Source organism: Humulus lupulus, chromosome 4 (assembly GCF_963169125.1).
Source record: "Humulus lupulus chromosome 4, drHumLupu1.1, whole genome shotgun sequence".
Lineage (NCBI taxonomy): Eukaryota > Viridiplantae > Streptophyta > Magnoliopsida > Rosales > Cannabaceae > Humulus > Humulus lupulus.
The window spans coordinates 65,582,091-65,607,626 of NC_084796.1; the positions used below are offsets into that span (position 1 = coordinate 65,582,091).

Sequence of the window (25,536 nt, forward strand, 5' to 3'; positions counted from 1 at the left end):
CTCACACTTTATCATGCTTCCTACAAGCCAATAAACAAGTACAACATATAAGTTCAATTCAGGCAGTTCACCACATACAATTAGTTTACAAACCATTATCCAAATATTCATTCACATGCGATAGCAATGCAGATCAGCATGCCTCAATCTCATCGCACAATAGTCAAGGGCCAAGCCCTATCAGTATCTCATGCTCCCTATAATCAAACAACATAATACATTCATATTTCAACCAAGAACTTAAGCATATAATCTCATATATTCAATTATAGAACCCTAAGTCGAGCTTGTCTTTAGCGGCGAGTGTACATGTCTAGCCTATCTTCAAGAACCCTTAAACCAAGGACGCTCCGATACCAAGTTGTAACGCCCTGGATAACCAAGACTGTTACACTGTGTGTTTAAAATAGTGCGAGACTTGCAAATCAAGTCATTGAAATAAAAATGTGAGTCTAAAGACATAAATAGGTTAGGTTTAAAAGGTTTTGGTTATAAGCAAATAATATTCATTAAAACAAATGTTTGATACATGGGATCCCAAATCAGGGTTTAAATGACACATTTACAGGGTTTCCAAATGCTATAAACATGCAAATCCACTCTAATGGCAAAATACATATTTTAGGCCTCAGTCCCTGTACAAACCCTCGACCGTGGTGGCCGAGCAGCTGACAATGTACACCTCGCCCCCAGAGCTCTCCAACCCATGGTCGAATCATCTTACCATTGCCTTTACCTGCACCACGTAGCACCCGTGAGTTGAGGCCAAGCAAGAAAACATAATATCATAGCACATTCAATATCAATAACCAAGTAGTCCACAAAGCATAATCAAATGATTTACAAGACATTAATCAATACCCAGCAATCCATAGCATTCGTTCAATCCAGAATATCAGTCAATAACCAACGAACTAGTTTCCAGATATTCAACATATCATATATATCAATTTAACAATAGTATACATGTCAAGTGACAACTAAGGTCGACGCCCGTAGGTCGCACCCTTTATTTAATCCACTGTCTTTGGCTCGCTTAGGCCAAGCCCAGTGTTCACCCCACTGACTCCGGCCCGCTTAAACCGAGCTTAGTGATCATTAAGCTGTCCTCAGCTACCAGTGGTTGAGCCGTGCCCTGTGCACAAGTTGTGATTCTAACACTCTTAGGCCGTTTATCACATGTCCCCATGGCATAATACCACTAATGATATTCATACAGTTATATGGAGCTCTTACTCCCAACATATTCACATAGTTTATCACAATCATATAAGAGTGCATACAAATATAGGGAACGCTTAGTCCCATCCTATCCACATAAACGGGTGCAAGTTTTCTTACCTAGTTCCGATCTTTCCAAGTACCGATGTCCCGAGCACAGTCCCCTAGTCCAAGCCTCGCTGAAAACCCTAGCCACAACGCGTCAATAATATTCATCCATCAAGTTCTAATCCATTAAATATCATTGAATCATGATTCTAATCTCCGGCACCTTGAATTCTATCAATCCGGGTGATAAAATCCATCCCGAGCCTTAACTTTTGGATTCCCGAGCCTAAAACCTCCTTAAAGTCCGAAAAGACACTAAGCGCCACGGCCTCAAGAACCCATGCTGCGGCCCCTAGCTTAACACGAGACCTTGCCTTATTTTTTCCCACACACGTTGCGGCCCTGCCTGTAGGGCGCCGTGGCGCGCCTCCACTTTCAAGCCACCCAAAATTCTAGAGGGCCGCGACTCAGCAAGAACAATGCCGCGGCCTGACCCCTCGAACCCAGAAAAATCCTCCATTTTCCTACCAAGACCAAGCCAATTTACCCCTCAAATCATCCCAACAACTTAGTTTAATCATTCCTGGAGTTCCACCATGATTCCAGCAGCAAAACCTAACAAACTCTAGCTTTAAATCTCATCAAACCCAAAATTCAATCTTTAACTTCAACACCTCAAAAGAACTAAGAAAGCCAGCCAATAACCACTGAATTAACAAGCTAAAATAACAGTTTGATGCTTACCTTAGCCTCTACTTGAATCCACAAAGTGATGCTGAGTTAATCCCCAAATCTAGAGCTCAATTTCTTGCTTAATTCCCAGCTTTTCCCTTGGTTTAGCTTAGAGAGAAAGGGAGAAGTGTTTTGGGTCAGTTTAGTGAATTCTGGGTGATTCTTATGCTTTGTTTTATTTAACTTAGTCTCTAAGGTTACCTCAAGGCTCGGGGTACCAAAAGCGTCCCCGAGGGCAAAAGGTAAATTTCCCCGATAATTCCTCCTAAACATTCTAACTTCAAATATATCTCCAAATATTTATTTTCGTAACCAGATAACCCCATAAAACGTCTAATACCCGGAACACCCCTCGACTCGCCCCAAATTAGGTATTCAACCCCGTTGTGGCTTTCCAGCTAACCACTCCCTAGGATTGTCTCGAATCGAATGCTGCAAATATAGATATATCCACATAATAATGTGGTCTCAACACTTTATCACATTTATGCCCTAACGGGCCAAAATTACAATTATGCCCTTACAAGCTAAACAGGGCCCGCATGCTTATCTAATACTCATAAACATGCATTCCACATATCCATATAATCATAGGACCATGCATATCACATAATCATGCATTTTCACCATTAATTCACATAACTTCCAATTTTGCCCTCCCGGCACACTAATCAAGGCCCTTAAGCCTTATTAGTAATTTTGGGTCATTATAGTCTGTATTTAAAAGACATGGTTTGGGGGAAGCTAGACCTACTTCTATTACTCTTCAATTGGCTGATCGTTCATTAACACATCCCTGAGGTATTATTGAAGACGTTCTAGTAAAGGTAGATAAGTTAATTTTTCCAGCGGATTTCATTATATTAGATATGGAGGAAGATGAGGACGTGCCTATTATATTAGGATGACCCTTCTTATCCATGGGGCAAGCGCTAATAGACGTTCAGAAAGGAGGGCTTGGAGTACAAGGACAGGAAGTCATTATTAATGTTTTCAAAGCTTTGAAATATCCTTCAGCTAGTGGCAGTTGCTTTTGTGTTAGTGTATTTGAGAAATCAAGTAAAAGGGTTGAGATTATTAAAGATCCATTGGAGTTGAGACTGATAGAAAATCCTAAAGAGTGTGCTGGTACTGAAGTTGGTGAGTATGTTAAGTGGTTGAATTCATCAGGGCAATTATATAAAAAGAAATATGAGGAATTAGGGCAAGTGCCTGAGAGACCTCTTCCATCCATTGAGAAGCCACCGACCCTTAAATTAAAAACCTTAACTGATCATCTTAAATATGCTTATTTGGGTAAGAACGATACTCCAATTATTATTTCTTCTTCTTTATGTGAGGCTGAAGAGGAGAAGCTTTTGAGGGTATTGAGGGTTCACAAATTAGCAATTGGATGGACTTTGGAAAAAATAATGGGTATTAGTCCTTTGACAGTAATGCACTGTACATTAATGGAGGAGGATAGTAAACCTAGTATTGATGCTCAAAGGAGGCTAAATCCTTCAATGAAAGAAGTGGTAAGGAAAGAAATTCTTAAATGGTTGGATGCAGGAGTAATTTAGCCAATATCTAACAGTGCTTGGGTTAGTCCTGTCCAGGTAGGTCCAAAGAAAGGTGGCATGACGGTGGTTAAAAACAATAATAATGCACTTATTCCGACTCGTACGATGATGGGGTGGAGAATTTGTATTGATTACCGTAAACTAAATAAAGCCACTAGGAAAGGCCATTTTCCTTTACCTTTTGTCAATCAAATGCTCAATAGATTGGCCGACCATCCTTATTTCTGTTACTTGGATACATATTCTGAATATCATCAAATTCCTACAGCATCAGAGGATCAAGAAAAGACTACCTTCACATGTCCTTATGGAACATTTGCCTTTAGGAGGATGCCATTCTGGTTACGTAATGCTCCCGCCACCTTTCAAAGATGTATGATGTCAAATTTTTTGGACATGGTGGAAAAAGGTATTGGAATTTTTATGGTTGATTTTTCATTCTTTGGACCTTCTTTTGATGGATGTTTACTTAATTTGGAAAGGATTTTGAAAAGATGTGAGGAGTCAAATTTAATTTTAAGCTGGGAGAAATGTCACTTTATGGTGACAAAAGGAATAGTCTTGGGCCACAAAATTTCACGCCATGGAATTGAAGTAGATAGGCCCAAGATATCAACAATGGAAAATCTACCTCCTCCAGTGTCTATTAAAGGGGTTCATAGCTTCTTGGGTCATGCTCGATTTTATAGGAGGTTTATGAAGGATTTTTCAAAAATTTCAAAGCCCTTAATAACCTTACTTATGAATGGTGTGGTATTCAATTTTGATTTTGAGTGTTTAAAGGCATTTAATACATTGAAGGAAAAAATAGTCTCCACTCCAATTGTTGTATTACCAAATTGGGAAATTCCTTTCGAATCAATGTGTGATGCTAGTGATTATGCAGAGGGAGCGGTTCTTGGACAATGAGTTGACAAGGTATTTCGAACAATTTATTATGCTTGTCGAACATTGAATGATGATCAATTAAATTATGCAACTACTGAGAAGGAATTACTTGCAATAGTCTTTGCATTTGACAAGTTTAGGCCATATTTAATTGGTAAAAAGGTGATAGTTTACACATATCATTCAGCTATTAAGTATCTTATGATGAAAATGGATCCTAAACCTCGTCTGATTCGATGGGTTTTGCTTTTGCAAGAGTTTGATATGGAAATCTGTGATAAGAAAGGGACAAAAAATCTATTTGCTGATCATTTATCTAGATTGGAAAAAGAAGAAGAGCATAGTGCGAAAGAAGAGTCAGTTGATGAGAATTTTCCAGATGAACAATTATTTTCAATTGAATGTGAAGTGAAGATACAATGGTTTGTAGATTATGTTAACTATTTGGTAGCAAAAGTTGTGCCTCCTGACATGTCAAGGCAGCAACTAAAAAAGTTCTATTCGGAAGTGAAGCATTATTATTGGGATGAGCCCATTCTTTTTCATCATTGTGTTGACCAAGTGATTAGAAGATGTGTCCCAGAAGAATAAATGACTTCCATACTTACTTATTGCCATACTTTACATTGTGGTGGTCACTTTTGGGGAACAAGGACAGTAGCAAAAGTTTTGCAATATGGTTTTTATTGGCCTACGTTAATTAAAGATGCTAATGCCTTTGTTAAAAGTTGTGATCGTTGCCAAAGGACTGGTAATATATCCAGAAGAGATCAAATGACAATGACTGGAATTCTGGAGGTTGAGCTGTTTGATGTGTGGGGCATAGATTTTATGGGACCTTTCCCGTCATCTCATAATAATAATTACATTTTGCTGGTAGTAGATTATGTTTGTAAATGGGTAGAAGCTCCAACAACTCCTACTTGTGATTGTAAGGAGGTACTTAAATTTCTTCATAAGAATATTTTTACTCGGTTTGGTACTCCAAGAGCTATTATTTGTGACAGAGGTAGTCATTTCTATAATAAATTATTTACATCTTTATGTGCTCGTTATGGAGTTCATCATAAAAAAGCTCTGTTTTATCATCCATTAGCTAATGGTCAAGCTGAGGTGTCAAATCGAGAAGTTAAAAGTATTTTAGAGAAAACCGTAAACACATCAAGGAAAGATTGGTCGAAAAAGCTTGATGATTCACTATGGGCGTATTACACAGGTTTGAAAACTCAAATTGGTATGTCACCATATTGGTTGGTGTTTGGGAAGACATGTCATTTACCAGTCGAACTTGAGCATCGAGCTTATTGGGCGGTGAAAAAGTTGAATGTTGATTATTTATGGCTGGGCAGAATAGGCTTCTAGAGTTGAATGAGCTTGATGAATTTAGAAACAAAGCTTATGAAAATGCAAAGATTTATAAAGAAAAGTCTAAGGATTTTCATGATAAATGAATAATCAGAAAGGATTTCCAATTGGGAGATAAAGTTATGTTATTTAATTCTAGATTGAAACTGTTTCCAAGAAAACTAAAGTGTAGATGGCCAGGATTGTTTATAGTTGTGGTATTGTTACCTTATGGAGTAGTACAAATTCATGGTGAGAAACAGGACGTTTTAAAGTAAATGGTCAGAGGTTAAAGCATTATTTATAAGGACCGATGGAAAACTGTAAATCAGTAATGGTTTTGGAACCCCTTTAAATGGGGTGTTCAGCATCCGGCTAAATGACGTTAACGAGAGCGCTATAGGAGGCATTCCTATATTTAATTTTACTTTTTGTTTTTAATTTTAATTAGTGGACAATTTATTTAATTTTATTTTGGATTTGTAAAGTTTAGTTATTTTAATTTTATTTATTTTTCAGTATAAAGTTGTAAAAATCATGAAAATCGCGAAAAAAATGTGTTTTTTGATTAGTCATTGGGCCAAGTCGCGACTTGAGATAGCAAGTCGTGACATTATCAAAGTGAGAGAGTATTCCAAAAATAAAGAAGGGGTGGGTCGTGACTTGGGCTTATGAGTCGCGACCCTATGCTGAAATAGAGAGCAAGGATTTCTGGTATATAGTGGTAGTCCTTGACTTGATGATCTAAGTCCCGGCACTTGGAAGCGAGTCAGCTAGAAAAATTTAGGGTGGGCCGAGACTTGAATAGGCTCCGTCGCGGTGCGCCTATGCCAGACTGAAGAAAAAGGCTTAAAACTCGTTTTTTTCTCACATCCTCTATCATTTTTTGAAGTTTCTCATTCCAAATCAAATTTCTTCAAGAAAAAGCTCTGCAAATTTTCCCTCTTCTCTTCTATTTCAAATTCTTTTCATCTATTTTTCTAATTTCTACTTGATATTTCTTATTGATTTCTTCCATTTTTTCTCTAAGCCTAATTTATGTTCTATTGGTGCTCATTGAGGAATTGAAGGAGGATTAAAGGGTGGCAGATTTTTCAACATTCAAGGCTAGAAAGTTTTTATTTTTGAAGTTTTCCTTGAGTTGAATTTATATTAAGAGATTGCCTTCGATTTTTGAACTATTTATTGGTATATTGGGTGTTATTGGGTGAAAATTTTTGGGAGTTTTTAGTAAGGAAATTTCAGAGTTTATGGGGAAGCGCTGCAAAAATATTTGTGTGCCATTTTTGAGAAATTGTGAAGGTATGAGACCAAGGAAACAACCCATTAGGGCAGCATCTTCAAAGAATACTAGTCGTCCTTCCTAATCCCATTCCCAACCACCCCAAACCCAGAAACCCGCCAGCACCTCAGCCAATTTTAGAATATGATCTCGCGCGCTTCATTAAAAAGGATGCCCATGATCTTTATCAAAGGCTATCCCAGCAGCCAGTTATTCAAGAGTGTGGGATGGACATTAAAGAAGAACTGTACCCTAATGACAATCATCATATTACTAGGAATGAAATTTTACACCGAGGTTGGCAATTGTTTGTGGATGATAAGATGCCAAAAACCAATTGCTCCTTGGTTTATGAGTTTTACGCCAATTTTCCTAGGGCTGGAAATAGAAAGGTGTTTGTTTGGGGCATTTCAATTGAATGCACCATTGATAATATTGATGAATTATCTAATGTACCTAAGTTATCTCCAAAAGAGGATTAGCATTATAAATTGGCATATCATAGTGAGGTAAATTGGACTTAGGAGGCTGAGACCTTAGGAATTCCTGGTTCTTCTTTTGTAATATAGAATGGGGAGCCGAAACATTTAAGAAGATACCAAATGAATGTCGTAGTTAAAGCTTGGACTCTTTTTGTGAGTGCACGACTTATGCCAAACACCCACTTTTCTGAAGTGGGGACTGATAAGAGTTGTTTGGGGTATTCCATTACGACAGGGCTTTCCAATTATATCGGGCGAGTTATTCACCAAAGCATGAGGGATTTATGTAGGTTAACCACTGTTGCTGGGTAGGGGCACGGTTTTATCGATGGTCGAACCAAGTGGCGGACCGCCAGTACTTCCATTATCCACCACCTTGGCATCCATTTCTAGACCCACCACCATTCTGAAGTTATTTACATCAGGTAAGTTTTCTTTTCTTTACTTATTTTTAAACATTGGGGACAATGTTTAGGTTAAGTTTGGGGGAGGGAGCTTATTTTTTCTGTTAGTGTTGTTTTTTTTTATTTGTTTATGTTAGTGTTTAGAGTTTTGTTTTAGTGTGTTTAGTTTGGTACCAACATGAATGAAAATTGACAACAATTGCCGATGAGAATAAAATGAATGTTATGAGTATAATTAAATGAAAATGGAATCTGAAACAAAATCTATGTGCTTGATTGAACACTCTGGTAGTACATTTTAGTTTAGATAACATTTTTTGAATATTTTTTCATGGTGTTAAATTTATGTTCTTTATATTGATTATCTTTGTTGAAATTGGTTAGTGGAATGATGAATGGAAAGTGAAAATTATTTTCAACAATTCTAGAACTTGCTTACTCGTTATTTGAGGCAAAATAATATATCATGTATGCTTAGGAATATGATTTAGGCTATCATTTGGATCATTTGAGTTTTCATTCCAACGTTAAATTACTTAATCCTTTGTTTACCCTTTTTGAGCCTAAATTTGTATCCTTTTTGTTCTAAACCATCATTTATGCCTAATACTTGCAACTTTGTTATACATCAATCCTTGACATACTATGAGCATATGATTGAGAAATAATTATGGGGATTGATTTGTAATGGGGTCTAATTGTGATTTGAGTGGGTTTAGAAAATGAAAATTGAAAAAATAATTAGAGAGAATATATTTATTGAATATATATATATTTCAATACACTCCCAAAATGAGTATATAGAAAAATCAAATTTGGGGGAGTGTAGTTATTATTGAAAAAAAAACAAAATAAATATATATCTCTCTAAAGAAAGAAAAAAAAATAAAGGGGATTAAGGGATTATATTCTTATGGAAGTAAAGTTTGTGATTTTTGGTCATGTGCTTATAGTAATGTGAGCTTCAAATTTACTTTGTCAACTACCTTTACCTAAGCCATCGTTACAAGCCTATAAAAGTCCTATTGATTCTTATGCTTATCATGATTTATATTAGTGGGGAATAGCAAGTAAGTGAGCTTATGGAATTATTTAGTTTGAATGGATCGATTGAAAAGAAATTTGGTCAGCATAATTGATTTCAAATTCATTTATTTAATGATCATGATTTGATAATCTAAAATGTTAGTAGACTAAGGTGTCCTGACGGAGTGTTTTGATCAAAATTCTAGATTGAATAAACTGTTGAGTAGTTTTCTGAGAATTATATGATTAACATTCATGATTTTGAGGCATAGTTGTTTTTGGTGTAGTTCATGTTGTTAGAATCTAAGATTGTCTTTAGTCCTTTATTCGAGGGCGAACAAAGAGTAAGTTTGGGGGAGTTTGATAACTTCATTTTAGGGTAATTTTAGAATGTGTTTTTGTGGTAATCTTGAGTTTTTATGTGTGTTTTGTGCGAGACTATGCTTTTGTTTGTTTTAGATGTAGGTTGGAGCAATGAATCACGACAAAAATGCAAAAAGAAGCAAAAATGGTGGAAAAACGAGGCCCTTGGAAGTTGTGGACTAAAAATGATTCTAAGGATGCTTAAAGGACGGTTTTTGATGAAGAGATGAGCTGAAAGATATAATTTGAGAAAAAATTGAATTAAAGTCACAACTTGGACTTATGAGTCGCGACTCAAGGTGAAGTCAGGCGCGCATATGCTTGCTGGAAGGAATTAATGTCGTGAATTGGGCTTACAAGTTGTGACTCAAGAGGGAAATAGAGGCTCAGCTAAGGGGAAACTCAGACACGGGCCACGACTTGAGATTCTTGAGTCGCGGCGCCTGAAGACTTTACACGAGAAAGAAAGGTCCCAAAACAGACAAGGGCCACGACCCAGAGAAGGCCATGTCACGATCCGCACATGAAAAAACACATATTCTTTTAATTTTGTATCATAAATTTATATTTAGGGTTTAATAAAGTCATTAGGTCAGTTTTTAAGTACGTTTTTGGAGACTAATTTTGTTTTCTTAAGCTAGTAATTTTTCAGTTTTATATTTTCTTTCTTCTTTAAGTTTATGAATCTTATGTTCTTTAATTATTATTTTATTGATTTAGTCATGTCTGGTATGAACTAAACAATTTTTATCTAGGGTTTAATGTAGTCACTTGGAATTCTATCTAATTGAATTATGATGTTCTATTTATTTTTCTTCTCTATTCTAATCTATATAATGTGTGTTTAATGCTAGTAAATACTTGATCACTATTTGCTTGATATAATGATTTTGATTCAAAATTCAAAAAATGATAGTTGAATATGCTATCATTATATAGACATAGTTTGCATATTGAACGAAAATACTTGTATGGCTTGTGTAGTAATTAGGTTTCCATGCTTAATGCCTTCTATATGTTTAAGTTTATCACAGAGATGTAGAAAATCTGCATATAGGTTGAGATTTTATATCTTGAAAAAGAATAGGAATCAATTTATGTTAACCTGATATTAGAATAGAAAGAAAGAAATCTAGAAGTGATTAATACAATTAGTAGAATGAAAAGTTGATGAAATTAACACCCTATGTATTTTTGATGGTGATTTAAATCTTTTTTTTAGTTGTTTTTTTTTAAAGTTATTTTCAAATTTTAAAACCAAATTCTTAGTTACCAAATAGAAATTTAAAGAACAATTAGTGGTACTTGGAAGATAGTCTTCAAGGGAACGATACTTTACTTATCATATATTACTTGAATCGATTGCGTGCACTTGTGTATATAAATATTTTCACGATCAGTCGGGTATGTCTAATTCTACAAGATATGTCTAGCGCTATGCTCAAGCAATTTACAAGGCATACCCAATTTATCAATCAAATTCATAGCAATATCAGAGTGAGTCGCTCCAGAACCAATAAGGACTCTACACATCATACTAGAAATAAGGAGCTGAACTGTGACTACGGTGTTACTGTTGACTGCTTCATTTTGGGTTAAAGCAAAACCCATGCTGGCACTAGGTTGCTATTACTATCATGTCCCACTTTCCATTGTGGGCAATCTTTTCTCAGATGTCCTACCTTATCGGACTTGTAACATTTATTGGTGCCGTCCTCACATTCTCCCATATGTCATCTCAAGCATTCAGGACAGCTGGGGGGCTCAACTTTATTGCTTTGGTGATTGCCATGGTTTCAATCATTATTGTGACTATTGCGGTTGTTGTCATTTCCATTGGTGGCTGCGACCTTGGGCCTTTTGTCAGTGCCACTGTTTTTACCCTATTAGGCCTCCTCTTGTTACTCTCTTGAAAGACTTTACCCTTATTTGCCTCATTCCTTGCAGCATTGTCCTCCATATAAAAATCTTCATGTACTTAGTGTCTAAAGCTTTGTCCAGAATCTCAGCATAGCTACCTAGCTCTGCACTGCTCATTTTGACATCCCTGGCAATCATAGGCATCAGTCCCCTTACGAATCCTTTAACTCTCATGACCTTTGTTGAGATTATCTCAGATGCAAACCTTGCCAGTCTTTCAAACTTTTAGGCATACCATGTGACTGGAAGACTAACTTGTGTGAGTGTCACAAACTCATTTACTCTAGTTGCTAGTATTGTACTACTTTTTGCTGAAAACTTGTACAAAGTCAGCCTGCGTCATGGTGTCTAAAGTTTGTGTCTTCTTAACCATGTCCAACCAAATTCTAGCATCCATATTTAGGATTGTTATTTATCTTGTTGTCCCTGGAAATTCTTAGTCTGTACTAGTAGCCTTTGTCTTATTTTGTCATATCGCAACTCATTACTTATCCTCATTGTTATGTCAGTTTGTAGCTTGTCATTATCCTCTATGTTCAACTATGTAATCAAGGATTTACTCACCTCTCCGCCTCCTTAGTCTCCACTTACTCCATCAAGATTTTGTTGTTGTTTGCTACTACATGTTGTGCCGTGTCCACTTTGTGTGCTCCTCTGCTACTGAACATATCTATCTAGTGAACAACATCACCTTGCAAGATAATTTCGCGGAGTAAAGTCCGTAACCTATTTCTTTATTAAAAATCGCGTCTCAAAACTTATGTGCCCTTTGATCTTGACAGTGTCCAGTTATATTATCATCGTCGTATTCCATTCTTCGCTGTACTTGAAACTTGATAGTGTCATACTTGCGATTTCCTATGATGCATCTCATCCATTAAATACATTTATTCACAACAAATATCTTTCGGGGAGCTGATATCCACTCATATTCGTTGTTTACATCAACTATATGAACCCTTGAGATCCCACTGATCTCATCGAGAAGTTTTTTTCTAGAAGTACTAATTACTAGAGGCATACTTTATACACATCAATTACAAAACTATAAAATTTAAAAGTAGGAAAGAATATAGATAACATTTAGAGCAAATACTTACGATGCGGTGAGGTGAGATTTTCCCGTCTTTAGCATGTATGGGGAGGATCCTTGGAAACATGGACGACCGTCTCTGATACCATTTGTAAAGCGTCCTAAACTACTACTTTGCAAAACGTCTACATACTCATAAAATTATAGATGAAAAATCACTTCACATATGAAATCTAGTAGGGCCTTGAGAAAACATGCATGTTGGGCAAAATAGTTTAAAATAAAATTATGAGTACTTATGCAACGTTTAAAATAAATAAAGCTTAAGTTCCACTGATAGTTTTAAAACCTAAGTTCATAACATATCTAAAAAAAATCCGGCATTTAAATTGATCGTTTATTCGTCCATAGGATACCCCCACGCCATACACACTCTGATGTCGGAACTCATCACATCACAACGCATGCCAAAGTGATACCCTATTTGTTATCTGAAAGGGAAATGTAAGGGGTGAGCTACAAGCCCAGTAAGGAAGTACAAGTAGCATACAAAGAAAACACAACAAAAACATAATCATATCGTAAGGCTCATACAACATCATATCCATACATCATTATACATCATACTTAAACGTCATCATCACAATCAACATCATCATCATATTCACGTATCATCAACATATTCAAACATCATCATCATATTCTTTGTGAACATGTCCCCTCTATTGTCCATGTCACATCTTGAGGTAAACAAGAGGCTCTAGTCCTTGAATAAGCTTGGTGCGTCCACCCTTTGAGTTACGTCATACCTTAGTAACTCGGGTTAAGTCTTATATCCTTAGTAACCCCTTTGTTGTGTCGCGTTAAACACGCTAACAACCATTTTCTTTCTCATACAACATACAAAACACATGAAATCCATTTCATATCAAGACAAAGGAAAACACATGTTGCACACACATTCATCGTAACATTTCATATTAGATTTTAGAAGATATTATTGGGTAATTTTTGTATATTATTTCTAATTCAAAAGACATGTATATATTGAGTACAAATATCCCTATAAAAGAGGGAAAGAATAATTACAATAAATAAGAGAATAAACCTATTAACTACTCTCCTAATATTACAGAATAATATACCGTATAATAAATAAACATCAACTGTACAGCTACCTAAGAATTATTCCCAAATATAGAAAAGATTTTCCTATACTCCGCCTCAAGCTGGTTGAAAAATGTTCTCCATGGCCAGCTTTCTAGTTAGAAATTCAAATTGTTGTATACATAATCCTTTTGTAAAGATATCTACCACTTCTTCTTCAGTAATGATATAGGACATGCTCACTTGGCCATTCTCAATATTTTCCTTGATAAAGTGCTTGTCAACTTCGACATGCTTAGTAGGATAGTGAAGCACTGGATTATGAGAAATGGCAATTGCTGACTTGTTGTCACAGTACAACTTCATAGGAGATGACTGTGATGACTTCAGCTTTTCAAGCAATCTTTTTATCCATATGACTTCACACATGCCATGAGCAACAGCCTTGTATTCAACTTTCGTACTACTTCTAGCCACAACATTCTGTTTCTTACTACGCCAAGTAACTAAATTACCACAAACGAATGAACAATAGCCTGAGGTAGATCTCTTGTCTACTATACTGCCAGCCTTCGAGATTTGAACAAGAGGCCTTTTCTAGGTGTTCCCTTTAGGTACCTTAGAATTCTGTAAATTGCATCAAAGTGCTTAGAACCAGGTGAATGCATTAACTGACTTATCATACTTACAGAAAAGGTTATGTTTACTCGTGTATGTGATAGATAAATCACCCTACTAACTAGTCTTTGATAAAGCTCACGATCCTTTTAGGAAAACTTATACATGTTCTTTATTTATTTTCATGTAGATCTAATATTAAACAAATTAATATGAGATAACCTAGAGCATGTTTCTAAAATTTAATTCAAGAAGAAATAATGATAAGAATACTTACATTATACGCAGCGGAATGAATGAGTCATTCCTTCAGTTGCTTTAACCCTTGTATCCTTTATATCATAGAGTATTACCAAGAAACTAAATCGATCTTCAATTTTCTTCACAGCCATCCAAAGTATCGTTAGAATCACCTATACTAGAGTGGGAAATTCTCAACACATCAGATAGATACAGAGAGAAGAAGAATAGAAGTGAAAAATTGAGGCTTAGAAATGACTTATGTTTAGAGATAATCTAAAACCTATCAAAAACTTGTGTTTCAACTTGTCTCTTAACACTCCTTTTATAGAATCAATTAGGTCATTTATTTAATTAAAAAATTAATTTTTAATAGCCAATTAACAGCCCTAGGACGAAATTATCATGGGCTTTAGGCTCGTTAAATTTCCCATTTGATTATAAGCCCATTGGACTTAAAAGCAAGACCTGTATTATTTTCTATTGATTTAATTAATTAAATAATTATTTAAATCCTTTATCAAATTAATTATTTATAATTTGAACCTTGATTTAAACTTATTTATTAATCTAGATAGCAATTTATCTTAATTAATAAATCTGCCCTTATTTCTCTTTTCTTCTCAAAATTGTATAACTATCTGAAACTATCCAAAATTGACCTGGTCAACTTTGATAATTATAATTGATAATTAAATCAATTAATTGAGACTATCTAGATAATTTTATCCAAGGTATAGTGGGGACCATGGGTGTAACATCCCAAATTCCCTAATATGGTTTAATGCCTGGATTAGGGGGGCGGGAGGCAATAATTGTGTTTATTGTATGCTAATGTATTTTGAGCATGTCATTTGTGAATTATATTATGATATAATTATGCTTGCATGTTTAGAAATATTAAATATGTGTGTGGGCCCGTTTCTTATTAGAATGGCATTTTAGTAATTTCGACCAGGTGAGGGTATAATTGTAAATATGTGTGTGTGATTGAGACCACATTATTATGTTGATATATTTGGATTACTCGACGCGAGGCGATTCTGGTGAGCAAGTTAGTGGAAAAGTCACAACGGGGTTAAATACCCGGCTCGGGTTGAGTCTAGGGGTATTTTGGTAGTTTAGCACATTACCGTGGTTATTGGGTAATGGGGGATTAAAGTGGTTATTACGTTATGATAGTTGAGGTTTAGAGGAACACTTGAGGATTTTCCAAAAGTGGCAATTGATGAAATTTCCCTTGATGTCACTAAAGGATTTAAGTTAACTATAAGGGTATTTTGGACATTTTGGCAAAAAGGGGATATGCTTGGTTTAGGCAGCTGTAACCTTAGGAACAAGCAGAAAGAAAAGAAGGAAAATTTTCTCTCTCCCGTAACTCTCTCTTCCTCTCCTTGGTGAGTTGGGGACTTTGAGAAATTGAAGGAACAAAGCTTAGGAAATTGAAGATTTGATGTATAGGATTAAGCTAGGAGCAACTTGAGATCATAAGACATCCATTGGAGGTTTTCACTAGGGGCTCGGAATCCGGATTGATCTCGAGGGTCGCTCATATTTTTACGCTATACTCGGACCTGAGGTAAGAAACTGCACCCAAAATATGATATACATGATTAGGGCTTGGCCAAATGCTTAACATAGTCTTGAATTAAGCATTGGCCCTTTTAATGCGCATAATTATGGTTATGCCTGTGTATATCTATTTTTACCATATATTAATGCATAGTATCTGCATGTATGATAAATGTATTATATGGTTGTTTGCTATGGAAAGTAAGCTCGATTTATAAGCCAAGGATCTGCCGTTGTATAATATTAAAGATTGACTTGTTAGTCAAGGGCATACATGGTTTAAGGAGCTCGACTTATAATTCGAGGGTCTCCAAGGCTTGACTTATAAGTCAAGGGTCTTAAAGGCTCGATTTATAAGTTGAGGATCTGTGAGGTTCAGGTTATAAGTCGAGGATCTAAAAGACTTGGCTTATGAGCCAAGACTGGTGCTAAGAGCATTGAGCACAGACTGCCATGGCTGAGCCACCCTGGGAGTGCACTAAGCATTTGACTAGCTCGAATGCCATATGAACAAAAGGGAGTGCATTAACCACTTGACTGGCTTGGATGCCATATGAACAAAAGGGAGTGCACTAACCACTTGACTGGCTTGGATGCCATATGAACGAAAGGGAGTGCACTAACCACTTGACTGGCTCGGATGCCATATGACCAAAAGGGAGTGCACTAAGCACTTGCCTGGCTCGAATGCCATATGAATAAAGGGAGTGCAACACGCACTTGTGTAACCCTATGCTTGTTGATCTATATATTTGATTGGGGAAGTACAACTTATAAGCTGAAGATTTGTCTGTGTTATCTGCTGAAGGGCCTTGCTTAATGGTCAAGGTTATAACATGTTCTACAGACTCGACTTATCGGTCAAAGGTTAAAGGACTCGACTTATCAGTCGCAGATTGAAAGACTTGACTTATTAGTCAAAAGTTGAAAGGATTCAACTTATTAGTCGAAGGTTGAAAATACTCGACTCATCAATCGTGGATTACATACTCGACTTATTAGTTGAAGACTAAAGACTTGACTTATCAGTCGAAGGTTAAAGGACTCGACTTATCATTCAAAGATTATGGACTCGACTCATCAGTTGAAGGTTACAAATTTGACTTATCAGTCGAAAAACAAAGACTTTACTTATTAGTCGAAGGTAAAGCACTCGACATATCAGTTGAGAGTTAAAAGACTCGACTTCCCAGTCGAACTCTAAAGGACTTGACTTACCAGTCAAAGGTTGATGGACTCGGCTTATTAGTTGAGGGTTTGAAGGCTTGAGTTAGGAGTCGAGGGCGGCGGTAACATGTCAAACGTTGACAGATAGGGTTAAGCCTATCCAAAAGTAAGATATACGCTTGAATGATCCCGGGGTCGCCCGAAATGTTAAGCATCACACCCTCTTGGCCAGCTCTAGGGCCGGTTGTATGAAAGATGAAAATAGGCTCTAGGTTAATTGCATGCATGAGTATGATTATTATTACTAGCCATGTTAATTATAAGTCTGTGATATGATGATGTATTGTTTATAAGTATGATTATGTTTTCTTGCTGAGCCTCCACTCACGGGTGCTAGTTGGTGCAGGTAAAGGAAAGGAAAGGTTGGACCAGCCATGAGTTGGAGAGCTTCAGAGGTGGAGCGTACATATGCAGCCTGCTCGTTCTCCACGACCGAGATTGTCAGTTGGAACTAGGGTTGGACACTGATTTTGCGACCTAGGTCAGCTATTGTATTCATTTTTGGGTTTGTAACCGTTTTTAATTACTATGGAATTCCATACATGGAAGTTAAACGCTTTAATAAAGTTGTTGACTTTTGACAAAAAAATTTAGTGCCTAAACTTGTGGTTAGTTTGGGCCTATGAAATCAAGCTCCAATAAGTTATCTTGAATCTAACAAATAAATTTGCTAACTTATTAATTCCTCGTGACTCCACTAAAGACTCGGAATTGCACTCTTGAATTCATTGAACACTCTATAACAAATATAGATACGCTATTAATTATCCATTGTTACAACCATAATTGTCACTCAATCCTCTATAGACAGTCTACAATGAGATGGGACTAAAATACCATTTTGCCACTCATTGTATTTTATCCTTAAAACACTTAGTTCCTTGTAAATGATATTTCAGTAAACTAATATTAATTACTAAAATGAGATTTCTATCATTTAACACCTTGAACCAAATTAGAGGAAATCATCGTTTCACTTCTTCATTAGAAGCTACAGATGTTCATATATATGATTAACACTCCCACTCAATTATACTACCGAGTTCCCAAGATGTAAGTATAGGCTAGTCCATTGGGTAAGCTGGTAACGAACAAGTCAAAGAACTCAAATAATACAACCAGTTAGAATACTAACCACTCAGAATTGAGATTGAATTGACCTATGGTCAACTATATGATATGAATAGAATAGATCATAACAGTATGTTTACTTATCCTATCAACTGTCAATATTGGTTCACTTCGATGTAACAAACACATCTGATCTTATCTACTTTGCTAATGTTCTGGAAAGAACATAACACTACAATGTGTAAGTAGATCATATCATAGATTGGAAAGTCAGTGTAAATCCTGTGCACTGAATTATCTTATGACTAACTTATTTTGAACATATAATCATATTTATATTCCACTATGATTACGTCACTATAAATACAATTAGCTATATGCTCATGATTTAAAAGAAGTTTAGATTAAACAAATAATCATGACAATAAAACATGTGAGCAAAGTGATTGACCATGTCAAAAAAAAGAATTCTATTCTTTTAGTGATAATAAATGAGATTACAAAGAAATTGGGTTTTAATTAGGGCATAAAACCCTAACAGGTCCTTCATATTCTTCAAGTCTACATGTTGTAATTTAACATTAAGTTCACTTGGTGTTTCAACAGGGTTACAACCCATCATTCCTATCTCATTGTGAAGATCAAGCACATACTTACATTGACTTACAAATATACCTTCTTTTTGCAAATTCCATTCCAAGAAAGTATTTCAAAGCACCCAAATCCTTTATTTCTAATTCTTCACCAAGTCTTCCTTTCAAATTTTTCAGTTCAACAGAATCATATCCAGTTAGCACAATATCATCTACATACACAATTAGAATTGACAATTTACCCTATTCTAAATGTTTGTAGAACATTGTGTGATCTTCTTGACTTTGAGTGTACCCATAACGCTTTAACACCGTACCAAATCACTCAAACCAGGCTCTAGGGGACTGTTTGATTCCGTATAAAGAATTTTTTAATTTGCCAACTTTTCCTGCTCCAAAGCGGCATTCGAAACCTAGAGGGATATTCATAAACACTTGTTCTTCTATATCTCCATTAAGAAAAGCATTGTTTATGTCTAATTGGTGTAAGGGCCAATTAGAATTAACTGCTAGAGACAACAACACACGAATAGAGTTAATTTTAGCAACATGAGCAAAAGTTTCTTGGTAATCTATTCCATAGGTTTGAGTGAATCCCTTAGCCTCAAGTCGAGCTTTGTACCTCTCAAGACTTCGATCGGCTTTGATTTTTATTTTGAACACCCATTTACACCCGACAATTTTTTTCTCCTTCAGTAATTCCACAATTTCCCAAGTACCATTCTTTTTTAGAGCATTCATTTCCTCAAACACTACTAACCTCAAATTCGGTTCATCCAAAGCTTCCTAAACATTCCTAGGCACAGCCAGTTTTGAAAGTTTAATGGTAAAGGCTTTAAGGATTCAAATAAGTGATTTTAGGATATATATTTAGCCATGGGGTGTTTGGTATAGGTACGAGTTCCTTCCCCATCAGCAATGGGAAGGTTGTCTAATTCAAGATTTCCTGCGGTTGATTCTAGGGTAGATTAGGAGCAGAATTTGGGTTTAAATCATGTTGAGATGGCTGAATAATATGTGGAGATGAATAAAAAATCGGAATAGAAGAAGAATTACCTGGAATAATTGAAGAACCATCATCCAGGGCTTCTAATTGACCATGCCCATGGATGATTAAAGGATCCCTGCTTCTTTCAGTTACATTTTTCCTTGAATAAACCAAAGGCTCAAGATTATTATGATTTTTTTATTAATCGTATCATTTCTTTATCTAATAAACTATTTTTAGATTCGTATGTGGGATTAGTATCCTCAATAGAAACTTCAAAAATAGTTTTAGGTAAGGGTTCTATAGTTTCCCAAAAATTTGGTTCCACTAAATTCTCCCCTTGAATTGAATTTTTGGAGAAATAAGGGACATTTTCTAAAAAGGAAACATCCATAGTCAAATAAATATGCTTAGTAATAGGATTAAAGCATTTATATCCCTTTTTATTAGGAGGATAACCCAAAAAAACACATTTTTCAGCTGTAGGATCTCGCTTAGACCGAGGTCGTTTAGGACTATGAAAATAGGCAGTACAACCAAAAAAATTTAAAGGTAAATAAGAATTAATTTTAGAATCATGAAAGAATTTTTTGAGACATTCTAATGGAGTAAGATACTGTAAGATTTTTGTGGGCATCCTATTTATTAAATAAGATGCAGTAAGAATGGCATCTCCCCATTAATATTTAGGAATTTGCATATAAAACATCATAGCACGAGCAGTTTCTAATAAATGTCTATTTTTTCTTTTAGCCACACCATTTTGTTTAGGTGTATCTGGACAAGTAGATTGATGCAAAATACCTTTTCCTTTTAAAATATTCCCAAGGATTTTATTAAAATATTATGTTCCATTATCAGATCTTAAAATACTGATTCTTGTGTGAAATTGAGTTTCAATCATTTTATATAAATCTGAAAAAAGCTGCTCAACCTCAGATTTTTCACTCATTAAATATACCCAACAAAGACGAGTATGGTCATCTATAAAAGTAACAAACCATTTTTTTCCAGAATTAGTGGTGACCTTAGAAGGTCCTCAAACATCACTATGAGAAAGATAAAAAGTTTTTGAAGATTTATAGGACGTTTTAACATAAGACTTGCATTGGCTTTTCGCCAATAAACAACTTTCACACTGAAAAAATAAAGATTTTAACCGTTTAAACAAAGTTGGAAATAAATGTTTTAAATTAGAGAACTAGGATGGCCCAATCTATCATGCTAAACCACTATTTGATCATGAACAGAAAAATAACTAATGCTAATAAACCCCTGAGCAATTTTATTCTTTGAAATATTATCTTCAAAATAATAGAGACCATTAATCATCTTAGCACTGCCAATCGTCTTCCCCGAACTCTGGTCCTGAAAAAGACAACATGATTCATGGAATATCACTGAACAATTAGAATCTTTCGATAATTTACTCACAGATAAAAGACTGCAGGTGAGATTAGGCACATGAAGAACAAATTTAAGATATATCCCCTTATATAATTTTACTTGACCTTTTCCTACAATAGGTGAGAAATTACAATGTGCAATCCTAACTTTTTTATCTCCTAAACAAGGTATATAGGAATCATAGAATTTAGAAGAATTTGCCATATGATCAGAAGCCCCAGAATCAATTATCCACGGAGCATTAGATGGAAAGAGGCAGTTTAAGGCATGTATTTCATTACCTGATTGTGCAATAGAAGCAGTAGATGGAATAATACCATAAGAGTTCGAATTGGATTTCAGCAATGCATGAAGATGATTGAGTTGCTCCTTGGTGAAAGAATTGGTCTCGGCTTCATTGGGAACAAGTGTACAATTTGATCTCTCAACTTTTCTCTTCCAATTTGCAGGTTTTCCATGAATCCTCCAACAAGTTTCATGAGTATGGCGATGCTTGTTTAAGAAATCACAACAAACTCGTGGTTTTTCATCAGATTTAGGAGGATATGAATTGTTCTTGCTGTAACTTCCTCCAACATCTAGTGATGAGCCTTCAATAGTAGACCCAAGTGCCTTCTTTCCAAGCATATCACTCCGTCGACTCTCCTCCCTCCTGACCTCTGAGAATACTTCACCAATTGGAGGCAAGGTCTGCCTTCCAATAATTCTCCCCCTTACCTCACCAAAATCCACATTGAGACCAGCCAAGAATTTGTAAATTTGCATCTTCTCAATAGTTTTCTTGTGATGTTTTCCATCTTCAACCGATTTTCATACATAGGTGTCAAAGAGATCCAAATCTTGCCATATTCACTTCAATGAATTGAAGTATTTTGTAACGCTGTCCTCCTCTTGCCTTATCTCTCCAAGTTTGACATTCAATTCAAATATTTGAGATTGATTTTTCAAATTAGAGTATATCTAAATAACATTGTCCCATAGTTCCTTCGCTGTGGGATAACACACATAATTTGAGATGATATCTTCCTCCATAGCATTAACAAGCCACGCCATTACCATAAATTTTTCTGCATCCCAATTGTCATAGGTGGGATCAGTCTCCAACAGAGCCTTCTTTTCACCAATTAGATATCCCATTTTTCCTCAGGCTCTCATACACATCTGAAAAAATTGATACCATCTCAGAAAGTTGTCTCCATTTAAGCGAATGCTGGTTATTTGGACATAGTGGGAATCGAAAGTGGTGGTTTTGGCTGGAACAGAGGTGGAATTGGTGGGATTGGCATTTGTGGAGTTGGCTTGGGTGTTGGCAGAGTTTCAGACATGGTGGGATTGGCTTCAGATGTGATTAGCAGCTAGGGTTTATACGATTGTGAAAAGATGAGGAAGATGAAGCCGTGTGATTAGGTTTTGGGAAGAGTGCGATTTTGTCTATGATACCAAGAAAATATTATTGGGTAATTTATGTATATTATTTCTAAACAAAAATTATGTATATATTGAGTACAAATATCCCTATAAAAGAGGGAAAGAATAATTACAATAAATAAGAGAATAATCCTATTAATTAATCTCCTTATATTACAGAATAATATACCGTATAATAAATAAAATATCAACTATACAGCTACACAAGAATTATTCCCAAATATAGAAAAGATTTTCCTACACAATACTTCATATTTTATAGTCCATCAACATACATGGCATATCATTATTCTCATAACATACCATTCTTACCATTTCATAACATAAACATAGAAATTTTATCTAACTTCCTTACCTCACGTCCGAGTAAAGCGAAACGAGAAAAACTTCACAACGAGCCTATAATCATAATCAAACATCTTCTCTTAGAATCACATGTCAATACTCTTGCCCAACACATACACCCCACGTGTGCATGGGCCATGCACATGTGGTACGCGTTGCCCAATAATTCTAAACATACATATTTTAACATAAAATCACAAAAGAATAATGTCAATTCTACCTATTATCCCTTTATAGTTACAAAGTAAAAACTATATATTTAAACAATAGGCATATATTTGACCGTAAATATGCATTTTCATGCGACATGCATACATGGGAGCGTTGTTAAAAAGTGACGTTTTAAAATGATAATTTCTACATGTTTATTTCTTACTTTTTCAAATAAATTCAGCAACATGATTTCTTTACCATTATTTGTTTCTTTATGTCCCAAAGTTTGATTAAACCATTTAATAAATTATTTTACTTTATAAAAATAATTCATTTAGCATTTTTCTTAATTTCTCATAAAATAATAGTCTCACTTATTATTTTAAATAATATAGAAAATAACAAAACTTGTACTCACTTAGAAATACTTAATAAATTTCTTGTTTCCTTTAGAAAATAACATTTTTTTTCTAAATTAATAAAAAATTACATGATTAACATGATAATTTATAATTTTAAAGTGTGGAAAAATAATATATTTTCACTTATATTATTTAAGACTTGAATTTATGTAAGTGTAAGACCCATTAATTTTGAACAAAATAATATTATAACTTAATAACATAACTTTCAGCAACTATTTATTTTGTTTAAAAATCATGAGTGTGAATTTAAACCAAAACATTTGTATCAAAAAACTATACTTAAATAATAATGTGAAAATTCATGGTTATATTTAAAAAAAAAATACCATTTTTACACATACATAACTTAGGGCATAATTTATTTGATGCATTAGCATTATTTATCTCATTTAAAAGATATTTCTTATTTTTAAATAAAATATTCCAGCAACTAAATAATTCATTCAACATCACAACTTGGATTAAAAATCATATTTTCTTCTTAAAAATCAGTATGTGTTAATTTGAAAAAGACACCATTTAAATGTGAAATAAAACATCCTTTTATTTAAATAAAATCAAAATATCATTAGAGACATCACAGGTGCATTTAAAACATTGTTTCATAGATTTACTCACTAATTATATATAAAAATCAGCAAGCATAATTAAGATGAAATTCAAATATGCTCATATTCATTTTAACCAATTACCCTAGCATATTTCTATAGCTTCTATGCATTCAAAAATCCAATTAGCATGCACCAATAATTTAGACTATTTTCAAGACACAAACTCCAATATAACGCTTTAACCAAATGTATCATTAAACATAAAATACAACTAGTCATGCCTCTTTTCTCTCACAATAGAATACCTTAACCCATGATGCCTATAAATGCACAAATAAACAAAAAAAATCCCTAATTTTATGACAAGGCATGGTCGAACCCCTATACTATATCTAGGGTCAATTTGTGTTCTTTCATTATTACCATACCAAGATTTCTTACATATAAGCCCTCATTTTCAAAATAACAATAAGACTTTTTAATAGATCTTGAAAAAAATCATGTACAAATATTTGGCCAAAACTCAAATCCAAATTCTCTTTAAAATCCATATGAACCCAAAACAAAGATACAACATCCAATAATACTAACATGCTTTTTAAGGACAAGATAAAATCAATAAATAATAAACAATCTCTAGACTTAAAACATCACATTTCATGCCAACATCAACCAACAAACAAGGACCAGCACGTCAAGACAAACAATACACAATACCTCTTGATAACCTTGCTTAGCCAAGACTCTAGAATCATGTCTCTTGACACGCTCACCACTTATCACAAGAACATATATGCGAAACACTCCAAATATGCATATTTTAGAAATCTTGAAAATGGAAAAGAAGGGAAAAAAAATCAAGGGATATCATCACACCTCTTTCAAATTTTTGAAATCCTACAATCATCTTGGCATGGTGGTCGACTTTTCTATGAGGGTAAAACTCTTGAACCTTTTGTTAGTACCACCCCAAATAACTTAGTTCATGGAATCCTCGACAACTTTGGCATAGAACATAGAAGTAGAAACAGAGACAATGGAAAAATTAGAATAACCCTTACCTCTACCTCCTTGAGATTAAAAAATTCTCGTAGTGTTGATGGCGAGAACTAAATGAGAGACAATCTTTTCTCTATAGTGTTTGGCAGCCACTAGAGTGTTGAGAGGAAGAGAAAAGAAAATGTGGAAATAAAATAAAAGGATACCTACTTATGCAACCTACCCAAACCCTAATGCCCTTGGACCTAATTTTATGTAATTGATTTATTTCTTAATCCCCTTTTTCCCTTGGCTGTCCATGGCTGATAAAGGAAATTATGTTATTCTCGTAACTATAGGGTCCTGCGAATTGGAGCCGAGTTTTGACTCGTTTCCCTTTCATTTTAGGGAAAATATGATTTCACACAAGTTGTAGGAAATTTCATTAGTTTTCTAACAGTACCAATTGGGTCTAAATCGGATACCCACGACCCAATTATGCCTGTTTTATTGAGCCTGGGTCTAGGG

General features: G+C 35.0%; 1 protein-coding gene and 1 long non-coding RNA gene across 4 annotated transcripts; both read right to left on the reverse strand.

Moving 5' to 3' along the window:
- Positions 1 to 306: 306 nt before the first annotated feature.
- On the reverse strand, positions 307 to 25,466 carry LOC133829004 (uncharacterized). Of its 3 annotated transcripts, none has more exons than XR_009891449.1 (3): positions 25,092 to 25,466; positions 22,912 to 22,955; positions 307 to 736 (listed from the first exon to the last, which is right to left on the reverse strand). It is a non-coding gene; the product is annotated as an uncharacterized LOC133829004 (long non-coding RNA). The 3 variants fall into 3 exon arrangements; XR_009891447.1 differs by lacking the exon at positions 25,092 to 25,466 and adding an exon at positions 24,907 to 25,080; XR_009891448.1 differs by lacking the exons at positions 307 to 736; positions 25,092 to 25,466 and adding exons at positions 14,318 to 14,448; positions 24,907 to 25,080.
- On the reverse strand, positions 20,812 to 22,905 carry LOC133829003 (uncharacterized). Its single transcript, XM_062258993.1, has 2 exons — positions 21,410 to 22,905; positions 20,812 to 21,089 (listed from the first exon to the last, which is right to left on the reverse strand). Exons 1-2 carry the CDS (start codon positions 21,891 to 21,893, stop codon positions 21,055 to 21,057), a joined length of 519 nt encoding a protein of 172 aa, XP_062114977.1. The 5' UTR covers positions 21,894 to 22,905; the 3' UTR covers positions 20,812 to 21,054.
- Positions 25,467 to 25,536: the final 70 nt, after the last annotated feature.